Source organism: Neofelis nebulosa, chromosome 7 (assembly GCF_028018385.1).
Source record: "Neofelis nebulosa isolate mNeoNeb1 chromosome 7, mNeoNeb1.pri, whole genome shotgun sequence".
NCBI lineage: Eukaryota > Metazoa > Chordata > Mammalia > Carnivora > Felidae > Neofelis > Neofelis nebulosa.
In genome coordinates this window covers 28,704,932-28,718,113 of record NC_080788.1, presented here as the reverse complement: position 1 = coordinate 28,718,113, position 13,182 = coordinate 28,704,932, and the positions used below count along the sequence as shown (strand labels likewise).

General features: G+C 41.0%; 1 protein-coding gene across 3 annotated transcripts in view; it reads left to right on the top strand.

The window, feature by feature from the left end:
- Positions 1 to 13,182, top strand: part of CYFIP1 (cytoplasmic FMR1 interacting protein 1) — an 86,956-nt gene that overhangs the window by 62,454 nt on the left and 11,320 nt on the right. For all 3 annotated transcript variants that reach the window (XR_009263942.1, XM_058736925.1, XM_058736926.1), the window contains exon 25: positions 452 to 582. Coding sequence is in view for 2 of the 3 variants with exons in the window: in XM_058736925.1 (XP_058592908.1) it covers positions 452 to 582 (131 nt within the window). In the remaining variant the exon portion in view is untranslated. The remainder of the gene's footprint in view (positions 1 to 451; positions 583 to 13,182) is intronic.

Here is a 13,182-nt window from a genome sequence, read left to right as displayed (position 1 = left end):
GGTCTTGCTCTGGGGCTCAGAGAGAGAGAATGCAGGTTCCACCACTGAGACTCATGACATTAGCTGCAGGGCTTTTGTAGATGTACTTTAGCAGATTAAGTACATCCCTTTCTACCTATGCCTGAGAAGGGATAATGAATTTTATAAAGACCTTTTCTGCCTCTGCTGGAGATGATGATGTGGTCTTTCTCCTTTATTCTTGTAATGTGCCTCCTCAGAAGATACAGGGTTGACAGAGAAAGAGGCTTTGGAGCTGAGTCCCAAGGCCCAGGTGATGGACAGGCTACTGTTGCAAGGAGGATGTTGGGGTCGGGACACATGGCCATCTCCATACCAGGCACAATGGCAGTGTCAGAGGATGTTTCATGACCAGCAGAGATGCTCCCAGCCGTAGAGCCCAGGCTGTGCCTCCAACCTCCCCAGTCCCCTTACTCACTCTCTGCTGCTACAGGCATCCTAGAGTTCTTCCACCACCAGCTGAAGGACATTGTTGAGTATGCGGAGCTGAAGACCGTGTGCTTCCAGAATCTGCGGGAGGTGGGCAATGCTGTCCTCTTCTGCCTGCTCATCGAGCAGAGCCTGGTGAGTGCTCAGCCTAGCCAACCCCCAGGCCATGTAGAGTTATTCCCCATAGGTGACAGAAAAAAGAATTTTTTAGAGGCTTGATTTATTGGGGTTATTTAATGGGGGTAAAAAGGGAGTAAGTGTTACAAAGCACCATTTTTTTGTGTGTGACTATTTAGACTTTAATTTGAATTTGTTTCCTGCAACTGAAAAACAAAAATGCAGTGTAGTTCATCATTTAAGAATGTTCTACTATGTGAGCACTGTGGAAATATTTTAATATGTAGTATTTGCTATACCTAAACAAACATGGGACATGTATGTAAGGATATAAAGCACTACTGCCCAGGAGAGCTGTTTGCATGATGGGAAATTCTATATCTGAGGCTGTTGAGCACTTGAAGTGTGGCTTAGTGTGACTGAAGAACTGATTTTTAAGTTTGGTTGAATTTTAATTACTTTATGTTTAAAAAGCTATATTAATGTCCCATGACTATTGTGGTGGATAGCATAATAGAGCAAATTCTGGAAGCTTACTACTACTGAAAAATTGCACAGGGGGACACCTGTTCTCTCCACTGGTTGCCTCCTTGTGGCGTCATTTAGCCTGTCTCTCAGTCCCCTCATGACAACTGACTGTTCTGAATTGGAAAACCTAGTGACTGTAACATACACACTCTTGTGGCCTTACTCTGGTTTTCTCTCTGTTGTGACTAAGGTGGGCATCTTCGTTTGTTGCTTGTTTTTCCTATTCTGTTAAATCCTCATTGTGTCTTTTGCCCATTCTTCTCTAGCTTTATAGAAGCTCCTTGTATATCCTTTGTGTTTTACATGCATTGCAAATACTTCTCCCTGTTTGTGGTGTCTTTTCACTCTGATAGTGGTGATTTTTTTTTTTTAATAAACTGATACTCTTAATTTGTTTTTTTTTTTAAGTTTATTTATTTTGAGAGAGAACATGTGCAAGTGGGGGAGGGGTAGACAGAGGGGAAGAGAATCCCAAACTGACAGCGTGAAGCCCAACGCAAGGTTCAAATTCACAAACTGTGAGAGATCAGAGTTGGACGCTCAACCAACTGAGACACCCAGGCGACCCCCTTTTCATATCTTTTTGACAAAGTTCTTTCCTACCTAGGGAGTCATAAAATACTCCCTTATATTTTCAACTGAAGATTTTAAGTTTTGTTTTCTAGATTTAAGTTTATAATCCTGGAATTGGTTTTTGTGTGTGATATGAGTGGATGAAGTTTCTTTTTTCTCTGTGGAGCTAATCAGTTGTCTCTCCTCCAGTGGCTGAAGAACCCCTCCTTTCCTTTATGATCTGCAATGTTATTGTCATCTGCCATATTTCTGTGGATGCACTGGTCAGTGTCCAGGCTTTTGCAATGTCCTTTCTGCAGGCCTTCATGCGTTGGTCATGTTTATGTCCATGGCATAACAACACATTGTCTTATTCCTGATAGCTCTCACTTAAGTCTTGCTACCTGACAGGACATATTTCCTTACCATATTCTTCTTCAAGGGTATGTTGCCTCTTCATACATTTTTGCTTTGCTTAAAGTATCAGTTTGCCAAATGTACTGAAAAAGCATGACATTTCAGTATTAATTGTGTTGCATCTCTATACCTATTTGGGGAGATTTTTTGATGTGTTGCTTCTTAAAGGAGTCTCTTGTCTTCAGGACCTTGGGAGCTTGACAGAGGCAGGGTCATGCTTTACAGTGACCGGGACCAGGGTGCCTATATACATTTCAGGCCATGGCAGCCAGACTACCATACTCTAAGGGCTGAGCCACTGGATTGGCCACTTTACACCTAAATTTAAAAAAAAAAAAGAAAAAGAAAATACATTGTCAGAGAGTCCAGGGTTGGATGTGGATACCTCCAGGAGCTGATGGCCTCCCATTAGGACCTGCATCTTTTGACTTTACCCTCTGTTACTGTATTCCTGGGTAGACCCTTTCCATGTGTGTGACACAGAGGGGGAACCCCAGGCCATCTGCAAGTCAGCATGGACTCTGAGTGAGCAGCCCCTCATGTGCTATCCTCTTCCACAGCAGGAGTGACAGCATGAGGTGGAAGACCCACCAGAGTCACTTGGTGGGCTGGGCAATTCTGCAAAGAGCAGGTAGGCTGCCTGTAGAGGGAGCAAGCAGCTGATGTCCAGGGCAGCCTCGCTCCAGGAACATACTAGGGAGAACTGAATCTTATACTACAATATTTTGTGAATTTTTGACAAGCAGATAAGCTAAAAAGAATTATTTTAAATCATAATCTATCATGAAGTTTAAATATTTAATACAGGAAGATTCCCTTCATGTGTGACTTTTCCTGAACACATAGTGCCACACAGTATAAAGTGCCATCTCTCTCATCCATATGTATCTAAACCTGAAGGTGCGTTTTAGTCACTGGCATTGAGTTATGGCAGGGAGCCCCAAGTTTTACTGAGGGAGGACTGCCTTAGAGAATTGACATTAGTTACTGGCAGAGAACCATTAGAAGGCTGATTTTTCTCCTGATCCAGCTGTGCTTTTAGGAAATACAATAAATGGTCAAAACCTTTTCTTCACCTACAAAATAGAACATGTCCAGGAGGCCTTGTACGGACATAAAAGAATTATAGAACCACTGGTGTTTGATGCTGGAAGGACAGAACTCATCAACTAAAAGGAACAGTCCATACCCATTTTTAGGGCAACAGTTGGACATTTGTTGGCTTTTGGTTGGAGTGTGAGAGTGTGATGCTGTATTAGAAACTTAAAACAGAGAAATTGGAAACCCATGTGATCTTTGCTGCCTAGATCCCTAAATTATGCCTGTTGCAGATCTCTCAAGACTAGCAAATCCCTTCTGAGACTTGTTCAGCACTCTTAAAGATCTCACCACAATCCAGTGGGGATTGGTGCCTCAGCAGTGGAAGAATCCCCCGGGCCTCAGGTGCCTGGTGAGTGCTGGGTCTCTAGCAGCCAGTTGACACAGCTCCCCTTCGTTCTCTCCCTTCTGAGACTAGGCCTGTATCTTAAGTGTATACTCTTGTGCTTAGTTCCTTTGAGTGACAAGCATAGTATTGGACACTGAGAAAAGATGTTAATTAGTAGTTGTCAGTTGATTTGAAAGCAAACTTTGGCTTATGAGTGTATGAATATTTCTGAAACAATGAATAAAAAGACTATCATCTACAGTTTAGTCATGTGCAGTTTTGTTTTTCTTTTTTTTTTAAATTTTTTTTAATGTTTATTTATTATTGAGAGACAGACACAGAGTGTGAGCAGGGGAGGCACAGAGAGAGGGGGAGACACAGAATCTGAAGCAGGCTCCAGGCTCTGAGCTGTCAGCACAGAGCCCTATGTGGAGCTAGTACTCACAAACTGTGAGATCATGACCCAAGCCGAAGTTGGTACCTTAACCAACTGAGACACCCAGGTGCCCCGCAGTTTTGTTTTTCATGGCAGATTCTGTGACCCATGCCTGAGGCATAGTGAACACCATGCATGGCTCTCTTCTGGTCGTGGTAGCCCTTCCCTATAAAAATGCCTGTCACCACCCTTCCTCAGGCCCTTTGCTTACTGTCACCCCTTCACTTCTCCCTTCTCCAGATCCCCTTGTCAGTGCACCTTGTGGAAGCGGTGAGAAGCCACATGTTCTGTGTTGGGCACGTCTGCTCCCAGGTTCAGTCCCAGATAGGAATTTTGTGGTGTTGGCTTTTGTCCTGTTGGAAGTAGGAGGTTATATTTTGCAGTATGTCCACTAGGGTAGAATTTCCCATGGTGGAAGGAGGTATGGCTGTTGTTCTCAATCTATCTCAGATGATTATGCCCAAGTCCCATCAAACCCAGGGGCAGGTTTGAAGACACTAGACACTGATCTCTTCTTAGTGGTCTCTCCAAGGAAGGTGGTAAACAATAAGTTTTGGTATTTGTGTAGGTTCTCACTATTATAAATGGAGATATTAAGGGTGAATCAGATTGTCACATTAGAAAAGTGGGGTAACTGTGACCCAACTGCCAAGGCAACAAGTATTTGGGTGGGGGCCTCCAGGGTATTTGGGTGGGGGCCTCCAGGGCCTGTCCATATGTGGCCATGCAGTAGTTGTCCCAGTTGGCACCAGGATTTGATTCAGTAACCAAAAATGTTGATCTTTTTTATTCTGAATTCATGCATTGGGTAGATACATGTAGTTTCCTGAAGTTTGTTTGTTTCATTCTATTTTCAAATTCTGCTCCTTAAACCCAACCTGGGTAGTATTGTTTTGGTGTTTTTTAGTTTATGCATGTGTGTCTAATAAACTTTTTTCCTTTTTATTTCTTTCTTTTTCTTTTTCTTTTTCTTTTCCTTTTCCTTTTTCTTTTTTTTGTTTCATATGTAGAATTTACTGATTCATCACTTAAATACAACACTCGTGCTCATCAGTCATCATTAAGTGCTTTCTTAATACCCATCACCCATTTAGCCCATCCCCCTGCCCACCTCCCCTCCAGCAGCCCTCAGTTTGTTCTATATACAGACATGTATACAATGGACATTTAGGCTCTTTCCATAGTTTGGCTCTTGTTGGTATTGCTACTATAAACATCAGGGTGCATGTATCCCTTCAAATCACTATTTTTGTATCTTTTGGATTAATACCCATGAGTACAATTGCCAAATCATAGGCAATTCTAATAGATCAGTTCTATTTTTAGCTTTTTGAGGAACCTCCGTTCTGTTTTCCAGAGTGGCTGCACCAGTTTGCATTCCCACCAACAGTACAAGAGGGTTCCCATTACTCCGCATCTTCACCAACATCTTTTCTTTCCTGTGTTGTTAATTTTTTTTTTTAAGTTTGCAAATGCTTTATTCTTTGTTTTACTGAAGACTGTAGCCTGAGAAATGGCCTTTTAGATTGCTCTGAAGAACTTTGAAGCTTGTTAGCTACAGGGGATTTTATATATATATATATATATATATATATATATATATATATATATATATATATATAGGAAAGGATATACATTCTTTTTTTTTCTTTTTTTTTTCTGCTCCTTTAGTAGGATTTTTTTTTAATTTTATTTTTTATTCTTTAAAATTTACATCCAAATTAGTAGCATATAGTGCAACAATGATTTTAGGAGTAGATTCCTTAGTGCCCCTTACCCATTTAGCCCATCCCTCCTCCCACAACCCCTCCAGTAACCCTCAGTTTATTCTCCATATTTATGAGTCTCTTCTGTTTTGTCCCCCTCCCTGTTTTTATATTGTTTCCCTTCCCTTATGTTCATCTGTCTTGTCTCTTAAAGTCCTCATATGAGTGAAGTCATATGATTTTTGTCTTTCTCTGACTGACTAATTTCACTTACCATAATACCCTCTAGCTCCATGCACGTAGTTGCAAATGGCAAAATTTCATTCTTTTTGACTGCTAATACTCCATTGTATATATATGTATATACCACATCTTCTTTATCCATTCATCCATCGATGAACATTTGGGCTCTTTCCATACTTTGGCTATTGTTGATAGTGCTTCTATAAACATGGAGGTGCATGTGTCGCTTCGAAACAGCACACCTGTATCCCTTGGGTAAATGCCTAGTAGTGCAATTGCTGGTCGTAGGGTAGTTCTATTTTTAAGTTTTTTGAAGAACCTCCATACTGTTTTCCAGAGTGGCTGCGCCAGCTTGCATTCCCACCTGTGTTGTTAAGTTTAGCCATTCTGGCAGGTGTGTGAGGTGGTATCTCATTGTAGCTTTGATTTTTATTTCTCAGATGATGAATGATGTTGAGCATCTTTTCATGTGTGTATTAGCTATCTGGATGTCTTCTCTGGAAAAATGTGTGTTCAGGTCTTTCCATTTTTTTACTGGATTATTTGTTTTTTGGGTGTTGAATTTTATAAGTTCTTTATATATTTTGGATACTAACCCTTTATCAGGTATGTCATTTGCAAATATCTTCTCCCATTCTGTTGGTTGCCTTTTAGTTTTGTTGATTGTTTCCTTTGCTATGCAAAGATTTTTATATTGATAAATTCCCCATAGTTAATTTTTCCCTTGCCTTTAGTTAGAAGTTTCTCTGGCTGATGTCAGAGAGGTTACTGCCTGTGTTCTCCAGAATTTTGATGGTTTCCTGTCTCATATTTGGGTCTTTCATCCATTTTGGATTTTTTTTTGTATATGTTATAAGGAAGTGGTCCAGTTTCATTATTTTCCATGTTGCTGTCCAGTTTTCCCAATACCATTTGTTGAAGAGACTGGTTTTTTTCCATTAGATATTCTTTCCTGCTTTGTTGAAGATTAGTTGACCATATAGTTGTGGATCTGTTTCTGGGTTTTCCGTTTTGTTCCTTCAATCTGTGTGTCTGTTTTGTGCCAGCACCATACTGTCTTAATGACTACAGCTTTGTAATATAGCTTGAAATCTGGAATTGTGATGCCTCCAGCTTTGGTTTTCTTTTCCAGGATTGCATTGGCTATTCAAAATCTTCTGTGGTTCGATAAAAATTTTAGGATTGCTTGTTCTAGCACTGTGAAACATGCTGGTGGTATTTTGATAGGGACTGCATTCCATGTACATTGCTTTGAGTCGTATAGATTTTTTTTTTTAATTTTTTTAATGTTTATTTATTTTTGAGACAGAGACAGACAGGGCCTGAGTGAGGGAAGGTCAGAGAGAGAGGGAGACACAGAATCCAAAGCAGGCTCCAGGCTCTGAGCTGTCAGCACAGAGCCCAACTTGGGGCTTGAACTCATCAACTGTGAGATCATGACCTGAGCCAAAGTCAGATGCTTAACCAATTGAGTCATCCAGGCACCCCGGTAGTATAGATATTTTAATAATGTGTGTTCTTCCAATCCATGACCATGGAATGTTTTTCCATTTCTTTGTGTCATCTTCAATTTATTTCATCATTGGTTTATAGTTTTCAGAGTACAAATCTTTTAATTCTTTGGTTAGGTTTATTAGGTATCTAATTCCTTTTGGAGCAATTATAAATGGGATCGATTCCTTGATTCCTCTCTCTACTGCCTCATTATTGGTGTAGAGAAATGCAGTAGATTTCTGTACATTGATATTGTATCCTGCAACTTTACTTAATTCATATATCAGTTCTAGCAAATTTTTGGTAGAGTCTTTTGGGTTTTCTACATAGAGTATCATGTTGTCTGCAATAGTGAAAGTTTGACTTCTTCCTTGCCAATTTGGATTCCTTTGATTTCTTTGTGTTATCTGGTTCCTGTGGCTAGGACTTCCAGTATTATGTTAAGTAACTGTCTTGAGTGTTGACATCCCTATCTTGTTCCTGACCGTAGAGGAAAAAGCTCTCAGTTATTCCCCATTAAGGATAACTTTAGCTGTGATTTTTTCATAGATGGCCGGTCTCTATTATGTTAAGTTCCCTCTAAACCTACTTTTTTGAGGGTTTTCAGCAAGAATCAATGCAGTACTTTGTCAAATGCTTTTTCTGCATCTATTGAGAGGATCATATGTTTCCCATCCTTTCTTTTATTAACGTGGTGGATCACATCAATTGACCTGAGAATATTGAGCTCCCCTTTCAACCCTGGAATAAATCCCACTTGACTGTAGTGAATGATACTTTTAATGTACTGTTGGATTCGATTTGCTAGTATTTTATTGAGAATTTGTGCATCGATGTTCATCAGGGATATTGGTCTGTAGTTCTCTTTTTAAGTGGAGTCTTTGTCTTGTTTTGGAATTAGGGTAATGCTGGAGTCATAGAATGAGTTTGGAAGTTTTCCTTCCGTTTCTATTTTTTTGGATAGTTTGAGAAGAAAAGGTTAGCTCTTCTTTAAGTATTTGGTAGAATTCCCCTGGGAAGCCATCTGGCCCTGGGCTTTTGTTTGTTGGGAGATTTTTGCTTACTGATTCAATTTCTTTGCTGGATATTCTTTGCTCAAGTTTTCTACTTCTTCCTGTTTTAGTTGTTGTAGTTTCTAGGAATTTATCTATTTCTTCAAGATTGCCCAATTTGGGGGCATATGATTTTTCATAATACTCCCATAATTTTTTGTATACATATGGTGTTCGTTGTGATTTCTCCTTTCTCATTAGTGATTTCATTTACTTGGGTCCTTTTTCTTTTCTCTTTGGTAAGTCTGGCTAGGGGGTTACCAATTTTATTAATTTTTTAAAAGAAGCAGCTCCTGGTTTCATTCATCTATTCTGTTGGGGGGTTTTTTAGTTTCTATATCATTGATTTCTGCTCTAATCTTTATTATTTTCCTTCTGCTGGCTTTAGGCTTCTTTTTTTTTTTTTTTTTTTTTAACATTTATTTATTTTTGAGAGACAGAGAGAGATAGAGCACAAGCAGGGGAGGAGCAGAGAGAGAGGGAGACACAGAATCCAAAGTAGGGTCCAGGCTCTGAGCTGTCAGCACAGAGCCTGATGCGGGGCTTGAACTCATGGACTGCGAGATCATGACCTGAGCTGCAGTCAGCTGCTTAACCAACTGCTTAACCAACCCAGGCACCCCAGGCTTCATTTTTTCTTTTTATTCCTAGCTCCTTTACGTATAAGGTTAGGTTGTCTATTTGAGATTTTTCTGGCTTCTTGAGGTAAACCTCTATCTCTATATACCTCACTCAGGACTGCTTTTCCTGCATCACAAAGGTTTTGAACCATTGTGTTTTAATTTTCATTTGTTTCCAGGTATTTGTTTAATTTTCAGTTTTTTTTTTAAATATTTTTTTAATGTTTTTAATTTTTTTTTTCAACATTTTTTATTTATTTTTGGGACAGAGAGAGACAGAGCATGAACGGGGGAGGGGCAGAGAGAGAGGGAGACACAGAATCGGAAACAGGCTCCAGGCTCCGAGCCATCAGCCCAGAGCCTGACGCGGGGCTCAAACTCACGGACCGCGAGATCGTGACCTGGCTGAAGTTGGACGCTTAACCGACTGCGCCACCCAGGCGCCCCTTAATGTTTTTAAATTTATTTTCAGAGAGAGAGAGAGAGAAAGAGTGCATGAGTTGGGGAGGGACAGAGGGAGAGAGAGAAAGAGAGTCCCAAGCAGGCTCTACGCCATCAGCGCAGAGCCCACTGTCGGGCTTGATTTCACGAGCTGTGAGATTATGACCTGAGCTGAAATCAAGAGTCAGTGCTTAACTGACTGAGCTACCTAGATGCCCCTCATTTATTATTTTTTTATTTCCTGGTTGACCCATTCATTCTTAGTAGGATGTTCTTTAGCCCCCATGTATGTGGTCTTTCCAAATTTTTTCATGTGGTTGACTTCAAATTTCAAAGTACTGTGGTTTGAAAATAGGCATGGTATGATCTCACTCTTGGTACTTGTTGAGACCTGACCTGTGACTCAGTATGTGATCTATTCTAGAGAATGTCCCATTGCACTTGAATAGAATGTGTTTTCTACTGCTTTAGGATGGAATGTTCTCAATATGTTTGTTAAGTTCATTTGGTTCAGTGTGTCATCAAAGCCATTGTTTCCTTGTTGATTTTCTGCTTAGATGATTTGTCCATTGTTATAAGTGGGGTGTTGAAGTCCCCTACTATTCTTGTATTACTGTTAGTGTGTTTCTTTATGTTTGTTATTAATCGTTTTATATATTTAGCTTCTCTCAAGTTGGGGCCATAAATATTTACAATTGTTAGTACTTCTTGTTGGATAGACCCCTTTATTATGATGTAGTGCCCTTATTCATCTCTTTGCAGTCAGTCGTTTAAAATCTAGTTTGTCTTGGGGCGCCTGTGTGGCTCAGTTGGTTAAACGTCCAACTCTTGGTTTCGGTTCAGGTCATGACCTCGCATTTTGTGGGTTCGAGCCCCTCATCAGGCTCCATGCTGACAGTGCAGAGCCTGCTTGGGATTCTCTCTCTCCTTCTCTCTCTGCCCCTCCCCTGCTTGCTCTGTCTGTCTCAAAAATAAACTTTAAAAAAATCTTTTTTTAAATCTAGTTTGTCTGATAGAAGTATGGCTACTCTGGCTTTCTTTTGACATCCATTTGCATGGTAAGTGTCTCCATCTCCTTACTTTCAATCTGCAGATGTCTTTAGATCTACAATGAGCTATGAAAGGCAGTTGTACAGATGGGTCGGGGGTTTTTTGTTGTTTTTTTAATCAGTTCTGACATCCTTTGTCTTTTGATTGGAGCATTTAGTCTGTTTACTTTCAGGATAATTATTGATAGATATGAAGTTAGTGCCATTTTATTAATTTCTTTTGTCTGTGTTCGTTTTTAGTCTTTGTCACTTTTCTTCCTTCATTCCACTTGAAGAATCCCCTTTAATATTTCTTGCAGGGGGCGTTTAGTGGTTACAAACTCCTTTAGTTTTTGTTTGTCTGAGAAACTCTTTATCTCTCCTATTCTGAATGATAGCCTTGCTGGCTAGATAGAGTATTCTTGGCTGCAGATTTTTCCCATTCAGCACATTGAATATATCATGCCTTTTTCTTGTCTGCCAAGTTTCTGTGGACAGATCTGTTGCTAACCTTATTTGTCTTCCCTTGTAAATTAAGGACTTCTTTTGTCTTGCTTCTTTTAGGATCTGTCTTTGTCTCTATTGTTTGCAAATTTAACTACAATATGTCTTGGTGCTGGCCTGCTTTTGTTGATTTTGATGGGAATTCTTTGTGCCTCCTGGATTTGGAGGTCTGTTTCATTTGTCAGATTAGGGAGGTTTTTGGCTATAATTTCCTCAAATGAACCTTCTGCCCCCTTCTCTCCCTTTTCCTCTGAGACTCCTATGATATCAATGTTATTACATTTTATGGAGTCACTGAATTCTCTATGTGATCCATGATACTTCTTTCCCTCTTTTGTTCTTCATTATTTCCCATAATTGTATTTTTTTATGTTACCTATTCATTCCTCTGCTTCATCCATCCTTGTCATTACATCCAGGCAGTTTTGATAATTAGTTACTGCATTTTTTCATTTTGGTCAGATTAGTTTTTAGCTCTTTTATCTCTGTGGTAAGGGACTCCCTGGTGTATTTGATGCTTTTCTCAAGCTCAGTTAGTTATGATTATTGCTTTAAGTTCTGGATCAGGCATATTACTTATATCTGTTTCGATTAGATCCCTGGCTGTGACCTTTTCTTGTTCTTTCTTTTGGGATGAATTCCTCTGTCTTGCATTTTTTCTAGTTCTCTGTCTTCTTCTGTGTGTTAGGAAAGCCGTTATGTTTCCTGCTCCTGAGAGTTAATGGCTTTATGAAGAAGAGGTCATATAATGTCCAGGGCCTAGTGTTTCAAGAAGTGTCTCTGGTGCATATTGTATGCACTGTGCTGCTGTGTTACGGCTGCTCTTTCCTTCAGGTCAGTCCTCTGCAGTTTCTCCTTGCCTGCGATGGGGAAAGTCTGGGCCATTGCCAGAATATAGCAACTTTTAACTAGGTGTGCTCTTGTCTGCTTGTTAAAAGAGACTGGATTCTATTTCCACTAGAGCTAAAGCTTTGTAGAACTCCATGGTTCTTAGACATAGTGTGTGTGGGAATTTGTGCTGTTCTTCTTCTGGAGAATAGGCCAGCGGCGCTGGTCCTTAGGCATACTTGCCCAAGAAAAGCACTACCAGCATAGCACAGGAGGGTGGAGCTTGGTGTAAGCAGTTTAGGCAGCCAGTATTGACGCTGTGGTATTTACTGAAGTTAGTTTATGCTGAGGGGCAGGGGAGGAAATGGCTCCAGCCAGCTCCTTTGTCCAGAGAGGGGAGTTCATGCTTGCTTCTGTTCAAGAAGCCCTCCCAGAGGAGGGAGCAGTTTCTCCTTGTGTGTCCCAAGCATCCTTCAGAACGCTGCTTTCACACTGTCTGGGTCCAAGTTGCTTGCCTGCTTGGAGCAGTGCAGTACACTTTGAGCTCTATCCCAGCCAGGCCAACTGAGTTTTAAAACTCCAGACTTTAGGGACCTAGCATGGCGGAGATCTGCACTCATCCCCTTGAGGAGGGTCTTGCCACACTGGGACTGATGCAGGTTTGTTCCAGAAGGATAGTTGTACAAAGTGCAGGAGGATGGGGTTTTAAGTAAAGTACAATAAAGAGCCAGTGTACAGGTTAGCCACCCTCAGCAGGTATCCCTGGGCCTATGCTGAGGTGTGGGGGAGGGAAATGATGCCCTCCACTCCTTTGTCCCTAGAGAGGCAATGCCACCTCTCTCAGATGCGCTCCAAGAAGGAGGAACGGTCTCTCCCAGCTCGGTCCACGGGATCCTCAGATCATGCCTTCTGCCTCCTGTCTTCTCTACAGGAGCACTGCAGCACCCTCAGAGCTTTATACTAGCCACACAATGGACCAACTCTCCAGTCTTTGAGCCCCACTGGTTGCAGAAACTCAAGAAAATCAGCCTCTCGGGGCGCCTGGGTGGCTCAGTCGGTTAAGTGTCTGACTTCAGCTCAGGTCATGATCTCGCGGTTCGTGAGTTCAAGCCCCGCGTCGGGCTCTGTGCTGACAGCTTAGAACCTGGAGCCTGTTTCAGATTCTGTGTCTCCCTCTCTCTCTCTCTGACCCTCCCCTGTTCATGCTCTGTCTCTCTCTGTCTCAAAAATAAAACGTTAAAAAAATTTTTTAAAAAAAGGAAATCAACCTCTCTTTTTTTCCTAGTCAGTGGCTTTGAGGAAGTGTTTTCCTTTTGTCTGCCTCAGGGCCTGTGTATACCTTG